Source organism: Carcharhinus amblyrhynchos, chromosome 18 (genome assembly GCF_965287045.1).
Source record: "Carcharhinus amblyrhynchos chromosome 18, sCarAmb.v2.hapA, whole genome shotgun sequence".
Classification (NCBI taxonomy): domain Eukaryota; kingdom Metazoa; phylum Chordata; class Chondrichthyes; order Carcharhiniformes; family Carcharhinidae; genus Carcharhinus; species Carcharhinus amblyrhynchos.
Genome location: NC_137341.1, coordinates 6,320,217 through 6,338,706, shown reverse-complemented (window position 1 = coordinate 6,338,706; position 18,490 = coordinate 6,320,217). Strand labels below are relative to the sequence as shown.

Below are 18,490 nucleotides of genomic sequence, written 5' to 3'. Positions count from 1 at the left end.
CCAGCCCCCTCAAAGCACTTTACAGCTAATGAAACTAATTGTGGCAATGTACTGTAACAGAATAAAACATCTGTTCGTCCTGAATAATCATCAAGGACTGAGAAACTTTTTTTAGTTTCCAAAAAGAATTAACTTGTAGGTTGTCATCCTACACAAGTAAGCAAGTATAGACGTGGACAATTTCTCTCATCGTTGGAGCTTTCCATTTTATTTTAAAAGTATAAAATTTCAGGAAGAATGACAGACTAAGAACTGGGCTGGCTAAACAGATACAGAATTGTCTTGGTCATAGGAAACAGAGAGTAGCAATGGAAGGGTTTTTCAGAATGGAGATTTGTAGTTAGTGGTGTTCTGTAGGGATCAGTGCTGGAACCCCGATATGATGATCTGGAGGAAAATGTGAGGGAGTCTGATTTGTAAGTTTGCGGGTGACACAAAGATTGGTAGAGTTGCTAATAGTGCTGGAATTTTTCAGAGGATGTAACACAGGATATTGATAGATTGGAGACTTGGACACAGAAACATTAGATGGTGTTTAATCCAGGCAAATGTGATGCATTTTGGAGGATCAAATTCAGGTGTGAATTATACAGTAAATGGCAGAATGCTCAGGAACCTTAACAGATCCAAAGGATCTGAGTGTGCAGGCTCACAGTTCCCTAAAAGTGGCAACACAGATGGCCAAGGTGATTAAGAAAGCATATGGTGTGCTCGCCTTCATCAGCTAGGGTATTGAATACAGGAGTTGGCAAATCATGTTGCAGCTATATAAAACCTTGGCTGATAGAGGTCTACAAAATAATGAGAGGCACAGATAGGTGGGTAGTCAGTCTTTTTTGCAGGGTGGAAGTGTTAATTACAAGGAGGCACAGGTTCAAGGCGAAGAGGGGAAAAGTTTAAGGGAGATGTGCAGGGGAGGTTTTTCATGCAGAGAGTGGTGGTTGCCTGAAACAAGCTGCCAGAGGAGGTGGTGAAAGCAGGCACATTAGCAACATTTAAGAGGCATCTGGATGGATACATGAATAGAGGGATGTGGACCAAGTAAAGGCAGAAGGTTTTTTTCTTTAGTTTAACTGGAGCATCATGATCGTATAGGCTTGGATGGCCAAAGGGCCTGTTCCTGTCTGTACTTTTCTTCTTGATTCAGCTTGTGACTGTGGTCTGCCTCCACTGTGGGTGTATTAGAAGTATGAATTGTGAGCAGTGCAAATATTTTCCCCCACTTTGTGTACTTGTGAAAGGGCAGCACGGTGGCACAGTGGTTAGCACTGCTGCCTCACTGCTTCAGGGACCCAGGTTCAATTGCTGCTTGAGTCACAGTCTGTGCGGAGTTTGCACACGCTCCCCACATGGGTTTCCTCCTGGAGCTCCGGTTTCCTTCCACAGTCCGAAAAACATGCTGGTTAGGTGCATTGGCTGTGCTAAATTCTCCCTCAGTGTATCTGAACAGGTGCTGGAGTGTGGCGACTGGGGGATTTTCACAGTAACTTCATTGCAGTGTTAATGTGAACCTACTTGTGTGACACTAAGAAATAAACTTTAAACCTTACGAGCAAAACTAGGAAAATGTATTTCGTTCCCTCATTGTTTCTGTTTTAGTTCTTCATAGAATTTGTTCTCGAGCATCATCAAATCCAACTATTTTTGCTTAAAATGGGTGAGGGGCAATATTCCAATCATATACCTGAAAAAATTGATAATTTTAGCTTGACAAACCCATCCTATTGCATGCTGAAGAATTGCACAGAATCTGTTAAATAAATCTTGCAGACTTAACCCTTTAATAGCTACAATAATTTGTTTGCACCAAATAAAACGTTGGGGCCGATTCTAAATTTGCACCAACAACAGACAGTTGAAGGATAGAGCGACAGCCTGATGTCATAGAATCATTGAATCCTTACAGTACAGAAGGAGGCCATTTGGCCCATTGAGTCTGCACCGACCACAACCTCACCCAGGCACAATTCCTGTATCCCCACATGTTTATCTTGCTAATACCCCAACACAAAGGGGCATTTCTCATGACCAATACACCCAACCTGCACATCTTTGGAGGAAACCAGAGCATCCTGAGGAAACCCATGCAGACATGGGGAGAATGTGCAAACTCCACACTGTGACCTGAGGCCAGAATTGAACCTGGTGCAGTGAGGCAACAGTGCTAACCACTATGCCACTGTAAGATGTCCTCCTTGAGATGGCTGTCCATTTCAATGGTTGGGCCTCATGTGTGATTAGTAAACTGTGGGGTACTGAATCATAAGCTCACTGATCAAGGGGGAAGAAGATCCACTCAATCAGAATTTGGCAGTAATGAGGTAGGGAAGAAATTATGGAGGTGAGGTGGGGAGCGCAAAAGGACCATTAACGAGCAAAAGATTTTTGGGGGTGGCTACGAGGAATATATATGCTCCCCCAGCACTCCGGAAATTAATCGATGGCCTCTTTCCTAGGCCTCTGAGCGGTCTATAGTGACCACCTTAAGGATCACTGATTGTGCTGCTCTTCAATGGGAAGATTGTGTATGGTGACACTTTGTCCAATGATACAATATATTCCAATTTGCATTTCTTAATGAGGTGTGCTACATGAAACATATGGGCACTTGATCACATCCCAATTTTGATCTGAAGCAGGCTGCAAGCCAGTATGTTCATCACTTCAGCTTTCAGTGTGCAGTGAAAAGTCACAATGTTTTATTATTGATTTTCATGTGTCATTGCTTGTGAATGTGTTTTTCAAAAATAAAACTTTTGCAACAATCAACCTCTGGTTGTTTTCCCATTCACTCATTCTCGCTCTCTTGTGCTCTCCCTCTCTGCTTCTCTTTTTTTTTTGCTTTGTGTTTGTGTGTGTGTGTGTGTGTTGTCATTTTGTGTTCTATCTGAAACTCCCACCTCCTTTCTGTGCAAGCTTCACTGTACATTTTACTATATTGTGGATCCAATTCACCAAATTCCTCCCAGTTCTTGTGCAGTTGAAGCATATTTGAAGTGAGGAGGCAGAGTACAGGCACTCAGCTGACACAATAAACCTCATTATAAAGATTTAGAAAATATTATAAATTGAAATGTCATAGCTTCTGTCTGCCACTGTTTGAAAGAATCTAATTGTTCTGTTTTGCAGATGTCTTAACAGTTAGAAAGGTTATGTAATAGAGTAATGTTTAGACTTCAACACTTGGGTCTTGATCAGCTTTGAAACCTTTACAAGCAAAGGGCAATATTAACAGCTGACTTAGAACCCTTTGTCTGTAAGGGGAATGTTAAGAGTTTGGAATTCGCTAAATTGGTCACTTAATCTATTTTTAACAAACACAACAGTGAGTACAATAGTGCTTTAGGTGGAAGTAGCAACAACTGTTGGAATGTTTGGCACAGAGTGTATATGTTGAGATTGACACAAGAAGGAATTCAACGCAGTGAAGAAAATTTTTGTGCCTCGCACTTGTAGTCGTTCATGTAACTTTGAGGCTGTAAGTATTTTTTTTAAAAGTCCAGTAACTTAGTGGTTAGTGCAAGTTAATGTGTAGAAAAGAGAAAAAGTTACAATAAACTGTATAAATAATCTGGATTAAAATATGAAGAGGAGGCTATAAGAAATAGAAGCAGTAGGAAACCATTCAGCCCCTCGAGCCTGCTCTTTGATTAATGAGATCATGGTTGGTCTAATTATGGCCTTAACTCCACTTGTATGTGTGCATGCTTCGCCCTTGACTTCCTTGTAGATCAGAAATCTGTACGTGGAAATGTGTTGACAATGCAACTAACCAGAGTGAACACATCCGTTCTAGATGTCTCCTCTTCAGAGTTGTTGAGCTAGATGGAGCTGGAGACTCTCAATGTAAAGGAAGGGAAGCAATAAGTCAACAGTTTGCTCCAAACTTCAGTCACGCCTTTGTAGAGAAGTGCGGGTTCAGAATGGGGATTGGTGTGACTGACAGTATAAGGGGAACCAAAGTGAGGATCTGCAGAAACTGATGATGCTGCCCACCAGGCAAAGTGTATTTGTTAGCTGTGAGGGTGAGGATAAAGATTGTCAGATGGACAGATAGACTGACCATTAGCAATTTACAGTGGAGACAAAATATGGTCGTAGGGGGTTCAATAATTATGGGTGAGGTAGCATTCTTTGTAAAGAGGTTTGAGAGTTTCACATAGTATGTTGTGTGTCTGGTGCCAGGAACATCTTAAAAGGATATTGGAGTGGGAAAGGAAGAATTGAGTTGTCCATGTTAGAACTGACAACATTGAGAGGAATAGACCATTAGATCATACCTGGAGTAACTGAGCAGTTTTGGCCACCATGCCTTAAGAAGGATGCACGAGAAGGTCTTGGAGGGAGTGCAGCACAAGTTTATCAGAATGATAGCTGGATTTCAAGGCTAAATTTACAAGGAAACTAGGGTTGTGTTCCCTGTGACTTAAAGGCTCAAGGGGTGACTTTATCTATGTTTTTCACAATGAACTAAATAACGTAGATAAAAACTGTTTCCACTGATGTGGATGTTTACGACTAGATGGCACGATCTCATCGAGGGACTCGATTCCTCACCCCTGTTCCTATATATGAGTAAAGTCAGAAAGCAAAAACTCCTGGAGATTTCGAGGAATTAAAATCAAGTGCGAGAGCTAAAAGAATCGTAGAATCCTTACAGTGCAGGAGGTGGTCATTTGGCCCATCGAGCCTGCACCGACAGCAATCTCACCCAGGCCCTATCCCTGAAGCTTAACCTGCACGTCTTTGGACATTTTTGTTAAAAAATGAGAAATAAAAACAAGTACTGATAGAAACATTCAGCAGGTCAGGCAGCAGCTGTGGGGAGAGGAACAGAGTTAAGTTTCAAGTCAACATGCTATGATTGGAACTGATTCAAAGGGGGAAAACATGCTGCGCAGGAAAGAACCATTTGAACCTCAAGGGCAAAATCATGGGAACGTAATGAAACAGAAGATAGAACGAATGTAGAAGATGTTAGCATCAAATAATTGATTTGTTTTTTCAAGAGAATAACAGGCCTCCCTACAAGCTGGCACATTCCAGCTCATTTCTTTAATCTTGCAATCTGTTAGTCCATCGAAAGAGAAGCTAAATATTTAAAAGCTTTGAATAGAACTCATAAGACAGGTGTTTCCTTCTCATGACAGTGTCGCAATAAATGTATTGTGTGAAAACTGTGGATATTTGATGCTTAAACGTTTTGAGCTGGTAAACTGATTCTTGAAAACTACTTGCATTCCATGAAGATATTGACGTGCTATTGTTAAGTCTGTTATTTGTAAGACACTATTTTAATACATTTCTTGTTACGTAGACTCTATTGTTTGATGATTTATGGCCTATCATCTCTTTGGCGATTGTTCAGAGGAAAGAAGTGGAATGTTCTGAGACAACGCGTTGACTCCTGCTCATACGACTTAGATCAGGTGGAGTTTTTGTTTTGCTGTCATCCTCGACTGATCGGGAAACTGCAGGGTTGATGTATCTATTAGATTATTTACTGTACGACCGTTAATCTTTAAGTTTATGGCCTTTTTATTCCAATGCACAGAATCTTTAAATCTTGTTGTGCAGCTATGCATGTTTGGCATGACATCTTAAAGAGGACAGTTTGTGATGGACTTGCACGGCAACTTTACAGTTGCGCACGTAGACAGCTTAGAGAAGATATTGGGTACAGGCTTAAAGTATATTAAAGTGCATTTCATTCATGGAGTGCATAGAAGCATTCATGACTATGTGGAAACAAGTGTTGTGCAAACAGATGATTATGCACAGCCTTATGAAGGGGAGGGTGAACTCTGAGAGCTAAGACTCAACCACTCAAAGAGAAATATCTCCCTTTCATAATCCATTTAAAGAGTATGTGAGAAACAGTACGGTCTACCTACAGCAATTTTTCATGGTTAAATCAAAATAACTAGCTGAGACACACTCTTTTTAAAAGGACCAAGTAACACTTTATTTTATCTAATTAACAGTGAACAGGTTAACTAAACTATTAACAAACGGAATAACTATAACTCCCCCTTATTAACAAAAAGAAAATAGAGTTTTTAGTCACACTCAAACGCAATCAGGTTTATCACCTTCCAGAATGTTCCTTCTTCATTGTTGACTTCTCCTGTGCTCCGTTGGTTTGTTCTTCTGAGATGAAATGAGGCTTTTTCTTTAGACACAAATGTGGCTGTTACACTGGCAGAAAGTTGCTGTCTTTCTGTCTGTCTCTCTCTCTCTCCCTCTTTGAGAGAGCTGCAAACCGTGGCAGTCGCTATCTTTCTGGCCACTTTCTGAAGCTGGTTTTATTCCTCCTATTACGTACTAAAATTTGCATACTAGGATTGGTTTACAGATTATCAAAACATAAAATTCAAATTTGATAGGCCGCTGTGATTCAAATGCCTATTTTAAATTATTAAAATTCAAAAACATGTTCCGATTCAAACGTCTCAAGTCTGTAACTGAAGCAATCCTGTTGTTTTTGCCTGATGGACTGTTTCAGTCTGTACTGGATTTTTGCACGTGCAGCTCTTTTACACAGTAAAAAATTAAACCACCTTTTAAACAAACAATTCTACAACTTGGCATTTTTACAAGTATTTTTAATTTTTTTATAATTTTACAAACATTAACTTCACAACGAGTTGGCAGCAGTTTAAGCAGGTGCAGTCAAATAGAGGATATGGGTCTGAAGTGAGCAGTTTATTTCACATATCTTGTGTGCATGAGTTGCTACACAACGAGAATATATAGAATATATATCTCCCTGTGGATAATGAGAACCGCACAGGTCCGCATGTTGGGCAACAAAGTAGTCATGTGTATGACTGTTCTAGACAAATTATTAATCTAGCCATGACCTCAGTCTGGAAGGATAGCAGGACCTTTGATGCTGCACACGTATGATAAAATTAATGATTTGAAACTTTTTTTCCCAGTGAAATGGTTAGTTGCTGGTTTTTGAACTAGAGTATCTAATTTGCCTACAATTTAAGGGTGTGGTCAAATTCGATCCTTTTATGCCCCCACTCCCATTGAGTGCTGGGTAATGACAGAGACTAGACTGTGTACAGCATTCTGCAATCAAACAAAGGTTTTATATGATTTAACATGACTTCGCTGCTTTTAAATTCTACTCTCCTGAGAACGGGCCCCAATGTTTTGCTTTGCTTTTCATTTTTTTTATACCTTCATTCACCTGTGTTGCTATTTTAAGAATCTGCAAATCTGTGCCCACGTGGAGTAGATGGCCTCCGCAAGCACCTAACCAAAATGTACCACCTCACATGTATCTATTTAATTTAATTTGAATGTCCATTCTCCAGGTTTATCAATATGCTCTTACATTCTCTCGCAATCTTCCATTTTAACTATGCTTCTCAATTTGGTGCCATGTGCAAATTTCGATATAATACGTCCGGTTGCCAAATTGTTTATGGAAGCCGGCCTAACCAGTGATTCCTCTAAGCTGTGTGATCGTGGGGTTGCACAACAATATAAATTTCTGCACAAGTCAGCCTCTTTAAGTTACCAAGTGTGCACTGCCGCACAACAAGATTTAAAGTGTTAATTACTTAAACAAATCATCTGTGCACTATTTTTAAAAAAGGTAAATTGGTCCTAATGCTGATGCCTACGGAATACCATTTATTGCCTTCCCCACGTCTGCACAACTACTGTTAGTCTCTATGCGGCTCTTAGTCTGCTACCTGGCCAATGACTCCACGTGCTTTGAAATTAGCCACAAATCTGGCATATTATATCGAAGGCATACGTTCATGTATTTTCATCAGTGTGTCGATGTATATTGCGTTGTATTGTAGGGCGGCACACTGGTCAGCACTGCTGCCTCACAGCCCCAGGGATCCAGTTTAATTCTGGCTCGGGTCACTGCCTGTGTGGAGTCTGCACGTTCTCCCCGTGCCTGCGTGGTTTTCCTCCAGGTGCTCAGGTTTCCTCCCATTCTCCAAAAATGTGCAGGTTAGGCGGATTGGCCATGCTCAATTGATCCTAATGTCAGGGGATTTGCAGGATAAATGTGTGGGGTTACTGGAATAGGGCTTGGGTTGTGGTCGGTGCAGACTCAGTGGGCGGTGTCCTGCATTGTAGGGATTCTATCCAGTACATGACCCAGATTTAGTCTTTTGGCTACTTTAAAGAATTGGGAATGTTGAGAAAAGTGACCTCCGCTTAAAATTCATTCTTTATTATTTTCCCAGTTTTCAGGTGGTTTGCTAATGCACCTTTAAATAAAGAGTCCAGTATCTTCTGAACCGTCAATGTTAAGCTGATGTTTTTGTCACTGACACTGATGCCTATGTCTTTCTTTGGTCAGTTTGTTGTTGTTTGATTTCACTGAATTATATTTCTTCAATGGATTTTTAATACATTGACAGCTGAAAAAGTAAGTCACTGCACCAAGTTCAGAAGTTTGCAACTATCTAAGTATGGGACATAAACTTTTCATAACAATCAATTGTCAGTTATTCATTGATTTTTCAAATTAGCAGTAATTTTAGTATTAACTGTAAACTTTATCAGACTTTATCAGAAGATAAAACTTTCACGTGATCTGAATAATGTTAAGTATAGAAAAATTGTAACCTGTCCTCATTCCATAGTTATCCCATTCAGATGATCTGTTGTTCTTTTGTCAGAAAGTTTAGTATTATAAAGAACTTAAATATAGAAACTGTAAAACTACTGCAATAACCAGTTCTCTCTAGTTGCTTATGTTCGACTTATTAACTTATCTAATGTTTAATAGTGAATACCTTTTTGTTTTTGAAGCTAAATAATCGTCTTTTGTATGACAGTCACGTCTTCTGTTTTTACTTCCAGCTGTTTATTGGAACACTGCTGTTCACCATTCTCCTCTTCCTCTTGCCAACTGCAGCACTCTACTACCTTGTATTTACACTGGTAATGAGCTTTGGTTGTACTTCAGCGAGCATGACCGCGATGCACATCATTAGTGCACATAATCTATAATAAATCGCCTTCTGTGTTTTTACATAGTGGATCTCTTAAGCTGCTGTAGTTTATGCTTCACTATATTTCTGTATTTGAGCATGATTAGAGATTAATTTTTTTGTAGTGTTGTGTGTTTTGATCATATTGTGATGTGAATTGATGAATTTTTTGTTCCGGTATTTTGTTTGGATTTCATTGCCTGCCACTGACACTTTTTTGTTTGATTTTTCAACAGTTAAGATTGGTGGTGGTTGTCGTGCAGGGTTTCATTCACTTGCTCGTGGACTTCATTAACTCTCTCCCGTTGTACGCGTTAGGACTTAGACTGTGCCGGCCTTACATCCTTGCAGGTAAAAGCAGAATAAGTGTGGTTTTGTTTTTCGGGAAGCAATGGTCTAGATTCTGCAGTTAGTCATAGAGGAATGTGCTCACTTTCACCGCACTTTCAGCTGCCCGTGAAATTTCCACAGCCTTTACAGAGCTTTCTCAGTGTAATGCCCTGTAAAGGGGATCTGTGATGTGTGTGGCTAAGGAAAGCAACAGTGAGGCAAGTAGAATCTAAACCGAGAATATAAATTGGAAAAATCATTGTAAAATTGTATGCAAAAAACCAAATGGAGAGAGGGAAAGAAAATGGTATTGAGAGATGAAAGAAACAGAAGTTAAAAACTAAAATAATCAATTTTTCTGATCAAGGAATAGAATAGTCCATTCAGCCCCTCAAGCCTGCTCCATATTTATGAGATCATGCTGATCTGATAGTGACCTCAAACCTGCATCCCACCTCCCCGCCCCCCCCCCGCAAAAACGTATCACCTCATTGCTTACTAAGAATCTATAATATGTTGCTTTTGCATGAATTTAGACAAGTTGTTATTTTCACACAAGTAGAATCGTTGGCACACTGGAGCTATCTTATGACTAGGACGTATCCAAAAGCAGTTAGGGAAATTTTTCCCAATCCGGATTAACTACTTTGCATAGCTGATCTCTCTAATTCTGAGATATGTACTTAGTAAAGAAGACAACGAGGAACGATACATGAGATCCAAACTTCTGCCTTAAAAACAAAATCTGCTTCCATCTCCTTTACACGAAGAGAGTTCCAAAGACTCTCCACCCTATGAATGAAAAAAATTTGCCTCATATCCATTTTAAATGCGTAACCCTTTATATTTAAATAGTATAATCTCATACCTTAATTGCAGATTTGGAAAAATAATTTTTCATTGCTGGACATTGTTTAGCAATAACTTAGATGTGTCATGTTGTTAATCTATTTCTGAATGCACCAATCCTATCCTTATCTGAGTCACTTGGTGGATAACTAGTACAGAAGTAGGAATGCCACCACTTGCAAGTTCCCTTTCCAGCCCCACACCATCTCGGCTTGGAACCAGTTACCCTTCCTTCGCTGCCACTTGGTCAAAATCATGGAGCTCCCACTCTGATGATGTTGTGGGTGTATTACGGACTGCAGCAGGTAGGGGGTGAGCACATCGCCATCGTCACCTAAGAATAATTGGGGATGGACAATAAATACTTGCTTAGCCAGCGATGTCCACATTTCATTAAATAATTAAATAATGAAGTAGAACAACTTCACGCCTTTAGGTGATTTGCCAAGTGTAGCTTCTTGGAAAAGCAAGGCAGACAGCAACTTCCAGATCTGTATATTTAACTGCACATCTGCGGATTCCACTAATTGCAGTGCAATGTAATCCATGATAACAATGAGGATTGTTCCTTTCGCCGTCATTATTTACAAAACGTGGGCCATTAGCTCATTTGGTTTCAGGAACAACACGATATCTCTATTGTTGTAAACACAAGTCCATTCATACTCTGATAAAAGCAAATTACTGCAGATGCTGGAACCTGAAACAAAAACAGCAAATGCTGAGAAATCTCAGCAGGTCTGACAGCATCTGTGGAGAGAGAATAGAGCCAATCTTTCGAATCCGGATGATCTGAGCAGACAAAGGGTCATCCTGAGATTTTTCAGCTGTTGGCATTTTTGTTCCATTAGTATTTGTACAAACAGAATTTTACACATCTCTATTCATTTTCTAATCTTTCTGTGGAAATTAATTTCTATTTCGAAATTTCTACGCATGATATTTTGATTAATGCTTAGCTCTGCCAAGTGTCATTTCTTTGAAGTTTGGTATTATTGCTGGGGGTGGTTAAAGTCTGAATCCACATTTTAAACCAAGCACAAGCATTACTTACGTGGCGAAAAACTGCAGCAGGCGATGGTGCAGAGGGACCTCGGGGTCCTTGTGCATGAGTCGCAAAAACCCAGCTTGCAGGTGCAGCAGGTGGTCAGGAAGGCGAATGGGATGCTGGCCGTCATAGCGAGGGGGATTGAATATAAAAGTAGGGAGGTCTTGCTGCAGCTGTATAGGGCATTGGTGAGGCCGCAGCTGGAGTACTGTGTGCAGTTTTGGGCGCCGCACCCGCGCAAGGATATTTTGGCCTTGGAGGGAGTGCAGAGGAGGTTTACTCGGCTGATAACGGAGTTGAGGGGGTTGAGCTATGAGGAGAGGCTGACTAAACTAGGCTTGTACTCGTTAGAGTTTAGAAGAATGAGGGGAGATCTCATTGAGACGTATAAGATGATGAATGGGATGGATAGAATAGAGGTGGAGAGACTCTTGCCACTCAAAAAAGACAGTAGGACTAGGGGGCACAGCCTCAAAATAAAGGGGACGCGGTTTAGAACGGAGTTGAGGAGGAACTTCTTCACTCAAAGGGTGGTGAATCTCTGGAATTCTCTGCCCGTTGAAGTGGTGGAGGCTGCCTCGCTAAATATTTTTAAGAAGCGGGCTGATGGGTTCTTGATAAGAGAGGGGATTAAGGGTTATGGGGAGAGGGTGGGAAAGTGGAACTGAGCCACGACAGATCAGCCATGATCTTATTGAATGGCGGGGCAGGCTCGAAGGGCTAGATGGCCTACTCCTGCTCCTATTTCTTATGTTCTTATGTTCACAATTCATCAATCTACTTTGAAATGCTGATGATTTTTTTAATGTATTTTGAAGTTTTTATTAGTCACAGTCGGCTTACATTAACACTGCAATGAAGCGACTGTGAAAAATCCCCTCGTCGCCACACTCCGGCGCCTGCTCAGATACACTGAGGGAGAATTTAGCATGACCGATGCACTTAACCACATGTCTTTTGGGCTGTGGAAGGAAACTGGAGGAAATCCACGCAGAGACGGGGAGAACGTGCAAACTTCACACATACGGTGTTCCGAGGCCAGAATTGAACCTGGGTTCCTGGCGCTGTAAGGCAGCAATGCTAACCACTGTGCCACCCTGCCAGATGACTGGATTGATATTTGATGAAATCCAATGGATTCTTCCTTCTCAGAGCTTGTTATATTGTTCATAATTTGTCTAAGAAATTGGGCAGTAGTCAAATTTTCCTAGAAAGCTTCGTGCCACATCAAAATACTTGCTGTATACTTTTATCATTTGGAATTGAAAATATGAATTTCAGCAGTATTTTGTCTTTGTCTACTTTATCCACAGCTGGTGTTAAGTTTAAAGTTTTTGAGAAGGTTGCTGGCAAGCCTCTTCACTTGTTAATGCAGGTACAGATATCAATAGTTTTATCGTGACTGACTTTATCCACAATAAACAACTTAATTTGGTTTTCTACAAGGCAGATGGTTCAGCCTTTTAGGATTGTAGTAAGGCCACAGTGCTTGTTTGTTTAAAATTGAAGTTTCATGAATTTTACAGAGGAATTATCTGTTTTATACGTTTTCTAATCTGACTTCTCCGAGGTCAATTCTCCCAATCCCTGCCTTTTCCCCCACCTCACTCCCATTTGCTGCTGAAATGTTTATCCTTTGTCACCTCCCAAACTTGATTATTTAATGGACTCCTCCTGAGCCTCACTCTTCACAATGTCAACACATCAAAGGCTTTACTACCCACACTAAATCCCACCTCTGCACAGCTTTACCCTCGGAACTGAGCCTCCAGTGTATTCATCGCTGTCTTCACCTCCTTATTCCTCCATGGCTTAGTCTCCTCTGCTTCTGCAATCTGTTCTGGCTCAGTATTCATATCATTCTTTACCTCGAGCCCTCTACTTCAAAAGTACCTTCAGCTGCATATTTATCATCCGTAGTGCTTAGTCTAACCCCGCATCCCCCCGCCCCCCACAATTCTTTGCCCAAAACATACACCTTTCTTGACACAGGCAGGCACCACGACTCACCCTTTTCTGGACAGTGTGGTCAATTGTATGTCTATGAATCACTTCAAAAAATTCAATATATTAATTTTTTTTGTTGCTGTGCATGTTACGAAAACTTCCAAGACTTAGGAAATATTGTAGGTTAGGGTGCCCTTCAGTGCTCTTATCCACAAATTGGTTCGTTAAAACCTTGAAAGCTCATTAGTCATCGAGAAACCACTTTGGATAAGTATGTTAATTCAAGAACAATAGAAGTGGTAGCTTCTTAATGTTCATGTTATTTGCTCACATCAAGCTGTCATTTGTACCGAAATGGATATGAAATTATTGGATGGAGTTTTTGATTTCATCACTCGACACTTGCATTTTTGCATTCCCCAAAGCTTTAAACTGGACAAAGAGTATTAAATGTTAGAAAAAACAGACTTTTCAAAATAACCAAATGGAAAAGCGTTTTTTTTCCATTAATCGGTGCTGTTCTCATGACAGATTAATCCCCTGACCTATGGGATGATAATCAGACATTACAGACTGCCAACCTACAGCTGTTATCCAAAGGATTCGTGGACAACCCTGTGTCAGAAACTGTTCCTCGGGGAACTGATTTATCCCTGGAAACGCAAAACTGAGAAACAAGACTGAGAAAAAGCTGCAGTCTTAATGAATATTTCTATGTCTAATTTCCTGTATTACGTCTGCATTGCTGTTTGTTTAAAAGATGCAAAGTTTTTCTTTTAGAATAGGTTTGAGTCGCTCTGTTTTCAAATGGTGAAATGTTGAAATAATGTATTTTTTCAAAAAAAGTTATAACTTTAAAATCAGTGATTATTGCTATTGCCAAAATTATGCTGTAAAAGTATCAGATTGACGTAATACTCCAATTTTTTTTAAATTATAAAATTGAGAAAGCTTAAAGTGTCCTTTGGGATACGAAGTATCCATGTCTCAAATAAAATTTCATACTTTACCTCTCTTATTACAACAGATGCACTTTTCCCCATATATTGGGTGCAGTTTTCAAGTTCTCGAAGGATGCACTTCTATTTGCTGTCAGCTGGAAACATAATTGCACTGTTTTTAGACAAATCGCTATTTATACTTTAACGGCAAGCATTTTCTATTTGTATTTGGTCATATCTTCCCTGTACATTAGTACTTTAATAGTAGTTTCCTAATAGAATGCCCATTTTCAGTAATCATTTGCATCTTTTTCATACTTAGTCAACTTGATGCAATGAGCTCTAAATTGTAGAAATACTATTTTTGTCAATTAGAGAGAAATCTAAAGGAGAAACTCCAGCTTTTCTGTCAAATGTCCAGAACACACTGTGCAGTGGAACAATCTCGTTAAATACTTAGCATCTTCTTCACTGCCATAATTGACAGTATAGTTTCCCACGTGCCTCTAAACTGTGCTTTTGTCATTTTTAAAAACGCCCATGTTTTAGGAGCGTATTTGTCCAACACTATTACCATGTTACTCTTTCTAGAATACATTGTATGGAGGAAGAACCAGGCAGACTATCCATATTTCTCACCCATCTGCCTGCAGGTTGTACGTGCAGCCTGGTCTTTGAAATATGAAGAAGAGGGCTAAATCCACATTCGATCTTGTAGGGTGTCCAGCAAATCATAATACTAAAAATCACATTCCCCAGAATCTTCCCAAAAACGGACATTGCGACAGCAGAAGTACACCAGGATGCCAGGTTTTCGCACATATTGTACGCTTGAATTTTATGAATCTTTTTGCTCCAGTTTGGCTGAACCTCAGCTACTCATTAACATAATCCCACTTCTCCCCCTTCCCCCACCCCCAGGTCACAAAAATAGTCATTCGGTTCCTGAATTTTAACAGTTCTGAATGACTGTAAATTTACACAGAAGTTTTGAACACTAGACTCAGTCATTTTTACAATGTTTAATGGCAACTCCTTTTTGTATTATTTCCCTCACGGAGCCCAGCGCTATGTTTTCTGTATCTGTGAATGCATCTTCATGATATCAGAATAAGTTGCATTACAATTCGAAAAATTCTGCAATTGCTTCCTTTTTCTAGCATTCTGTGCCAAATTTGAATGGATAGTACAGTGCTTTCACACTTTGTAATTTTCACGTTTAAAGAGGGACTTGAAGAGGAAATAATGATCCGAGATTGGCACTTGTCATTGGCCCCAATTGTTTATGCCGGTTTCTGGTTACTACATGCTGGTCCCGTGAGATTCCCGGGAATCATCGGCATAGTTCACGACAAGACCAGCGTCAACTCTAGACAATGTGGTCGATAAAGTTCCCCTTTCTTCTCCTCACAATTTTGTTCATTGGAAATTGTGCAACTAGGATTTTTATAGAAGGCCAAATGTATGAAAAATGATTAATAAAGTCAGTAAAATCTGTTCTGATGTTATCTGTATGTTTTTTTCTGCAAAACATTTGCATTCACACTTTCGTTAGTCCAAAATAGTGAGTCAGTACGAACTCATTATTTAAATACCAAACATATGGTTATCGCAGTGCCAAGACACAGACAAGAAGGGCCAAAAGGCCTGTTTCTGAGCTGTAAATTTTCTGTGGTTCTAAATTTTGTATTACCATTTTAGAGAGCTCCAGCCAGCTACTCTTGCATGCAGTCTGAACGTTGAGCCAGTTTTCCATTGTATGTTCACGAGAACTCCAGTGCACCTTTCACACTGTAAACTTATTTCGAGCTGTGTTCTTTGCCCGTCAAGTGGTTTCATTTCATTTATGGCGTTAAATATTTGTAGTTGGAACTTTCTGGCCATTTGCACCCCGCCGTCACTGAAAGCGAGGATGGAGAATTTGACGCTCGGCCAAATCTCCGTTCACTTCAGCGGGACCGGAGAATCCCACCGGCACGAACGGCAGGTAAATTCTGGTCTTTGAAGCTTGAGTTTACGTACGTGATCGACAAGTGCAGCTGCAAGTGCGTATTTTTCAGTCTGACCACGAGAATAGCTTTTATCGTCAATTGAAACTGATCTGTGGTGTCTCTTTTCATTGAAAGAGGATGCTGCCTGGTATGGAAGGACTCGGTTATGAGGAAAGATTGAGTAAACTGGGGCTCTTCTCAGAAAGACGGAGATTAAGGGGGGATCTGATTGAGGTGTATAAAATAATGAAGGGTATAGATAGAGTCAACAGTGGCTGGCTTTTTCCTAGATTGGAGACAAATATCACGAGGGGTCACGAGGTAAGGGTGAGGGGGGAGAAGTATAATTTGAATACTAGAGGGAGGTTTTTTCACACAGAGGGTCGTGGGGATATGAAATGCACTACCAAGTAAGGTGGTGGAGGCAGGCACGCTGGACTTGTTTAAGGTTTCTTCAGATAGGCACATGAGTGAAACAGGGATGGAGGGTTACAGGAGACAGTTTTAAAAACGGTCAGAGCCTCGGGATGATACTGGAAATGTAATGCTACACGTTAATGTTTTGTCTCTTTTAATCCACAGGTGTGTCGGTCCACCTTGTTGTCAAACGAGGGGCACGCACTCAGGGGTCGTGCGTGGGCTGCTCTTGGATGTTTCGAGAGTGGCCTAGTACTTCGCGTTGTGGTGTGTGCTTAAAACTGGACCAGCAGATGGGCACCACAACAGCTATCACTGCTAGCTGTGCAGAAGCATGGATTTGGGCCAGTGTCTGTGGGAGTTTGCACATTCTCCCTGTGGTTGCGTGGGTTTCCTCCGGGTGCTCCGGTTTCCTCCCACACCCCAAAGATGTGCTCTTAGGCTGATTGGTGTAACAAATTGTCCCTAAACTATTCTCCCCTGAATCTGGTTACAATAGGGGTACCGTACGCATACACACGGGTCAAGGTAGGTGTAGGAAAATGCTTTGTTAAGATGGCGGCGCGGGCTCGTTGGGCCGAACGGCCTGTTTCCCGTGCTGGGTTGTTCTTTGTTCTTTGTTTTTTTTAAATACTTTTTAAAATGCAAATGAGTTTGAATAGAAATCGAGTTAAATAATTCACCTTTTTCTACTCCTTTTTTTATTCTTGGTACCATTTTTATACATTTTTACCATGTTTATTTGCATCTAAATCCCTATGTTTTTAAATGTTGATATCATGGTAGTTGCTTTTCACTTGATGTCTCCCAGATCCTATCTTTCGTTATAGGAGAGCGACATTGTGTAAAGGAGCCTTTAACCTTCTGAAGCTTTTCAATCAGCACCAGCACTGCTTTGAAAATGTTGTATTAGACTTGCTTGTCCTCCAAAGAAAATCAACCCCTACTGCAGTCTCCCTACAATATATAGTGAACACTTTGCATCAGATTTCACTGCAGTCCTGTGTTTCTGATTTGATTTTTTTTATCACGTATTAGTACAGAGTGAAAAGCATTGTTTCTTGTGCACTGTGCTGACAAAGCGTACTGTTCATTGAGAAGGAAAGGAGAGAGTCCAGTATGTAGTGTTACGGTAATAGCTAGGGTGCAGAAAAACGTCAACTTAATGCGAGGTAGGTCCATTCGAAAGACTGACGGGAGCCGGGAAGAAGCTGTTCTGCAGTCGGTTGGCATGTGACCTCAGACGTTTGTATCTTTTTCCCGACAAAAAAAGTGCATTTGCAGATACACTGAAGCTGGTCCTTACATTTAACTTTGAAGAACAGGCTGTCTTTCCCAAGTAACGAAATTACAGGCCCAAATTGTAGTGAGCTTATACTTGCAAGTGAAAGGAGCAACTTTTGTGTCTCCATCTGCAGCAGAGTTGTTGAGCCAAAGAGTCTTGACCTGATTACATCACAGGCCAGTCTCTCAATTTCCTTGTTAAAAGAAAAGCAAAAATACCATGAATGCTGGAGATGTGAAAGAGAAACAAAGTGTTGGAAATACTCAGTGGGTCTCGGAGCATCTGTGGAGAGAGAAACGGTCAATCCCTGGAATTCTACCACCGCGGAACGTGAGCAGGTGAGGGGTGGACAATGGAAATGGCCGTTGAGCTGTAACGGGACTTTCCAGTCTTGGGTCAAGCGAGGCTGTAAAATCTCGCCCTATCGAAAAAATTCAATTCAATGTTTCAATTGAATATGACTTCAGAACTGGTGGCTCCGTTCAACTCGAAACGTTAACTCTTTCTCGCCAATCTTTCCTTTTGCTTCACTCTGACAGGCACGTAGGTTTCCTCCCCCTCCCTTCGTCCGCAAGTATAAGCCCAGAATTGCGAGGGTTTTTTGCTGTTCTTTTTCACTAGGTGACGTTCCCTAAATCTGTTTCTGTAAAATAATTCTAGGTCTTTGACAATCATGAGGGGTCACGGCCTCAAGATGAGAGGGGCGA

The 18,490-nt window shown here is 40.7% G+C and overlaps 1 protein-coding gene across 1 annotated transcript in view; it reads left to right on the top strand.

The window, feature by feature from the left end:
• pigq (phosphatidylinositol glycan anchor biosynthesis, class Q) overlaps positions 1-15,587 on the top strand; it is a 39,775-nt gene extending 24,188 nt beyond the window's left edge. The window contains exons 7-11 of the mRNA XM_080206299.1: positions 5,318-5,429; positions 8,845-8,925; positions 9,212-9,326; positions 12,516-12,577; positions 13,681-15,587. Of these exons, the coding sequence (XP_080062425.1) occupies positions 5,318-5,429; positions 8,845-8,925; positions 9,212-9,326; positions 12,516-12,577; positions 13,681-13,833 (523 nt within the window). The 3' untranslated portion in view covers positions 13,834-15,587. The remainder of the gene's footprint in view (positions 1-5,317; positions 5,430-8,844; positions 8,926-9,211; positions 9,327-12,515; positions 12,578-13,680) is intronic.
• Positions 15,588-18,490: the final 2,903 nt, after the last annotated feature.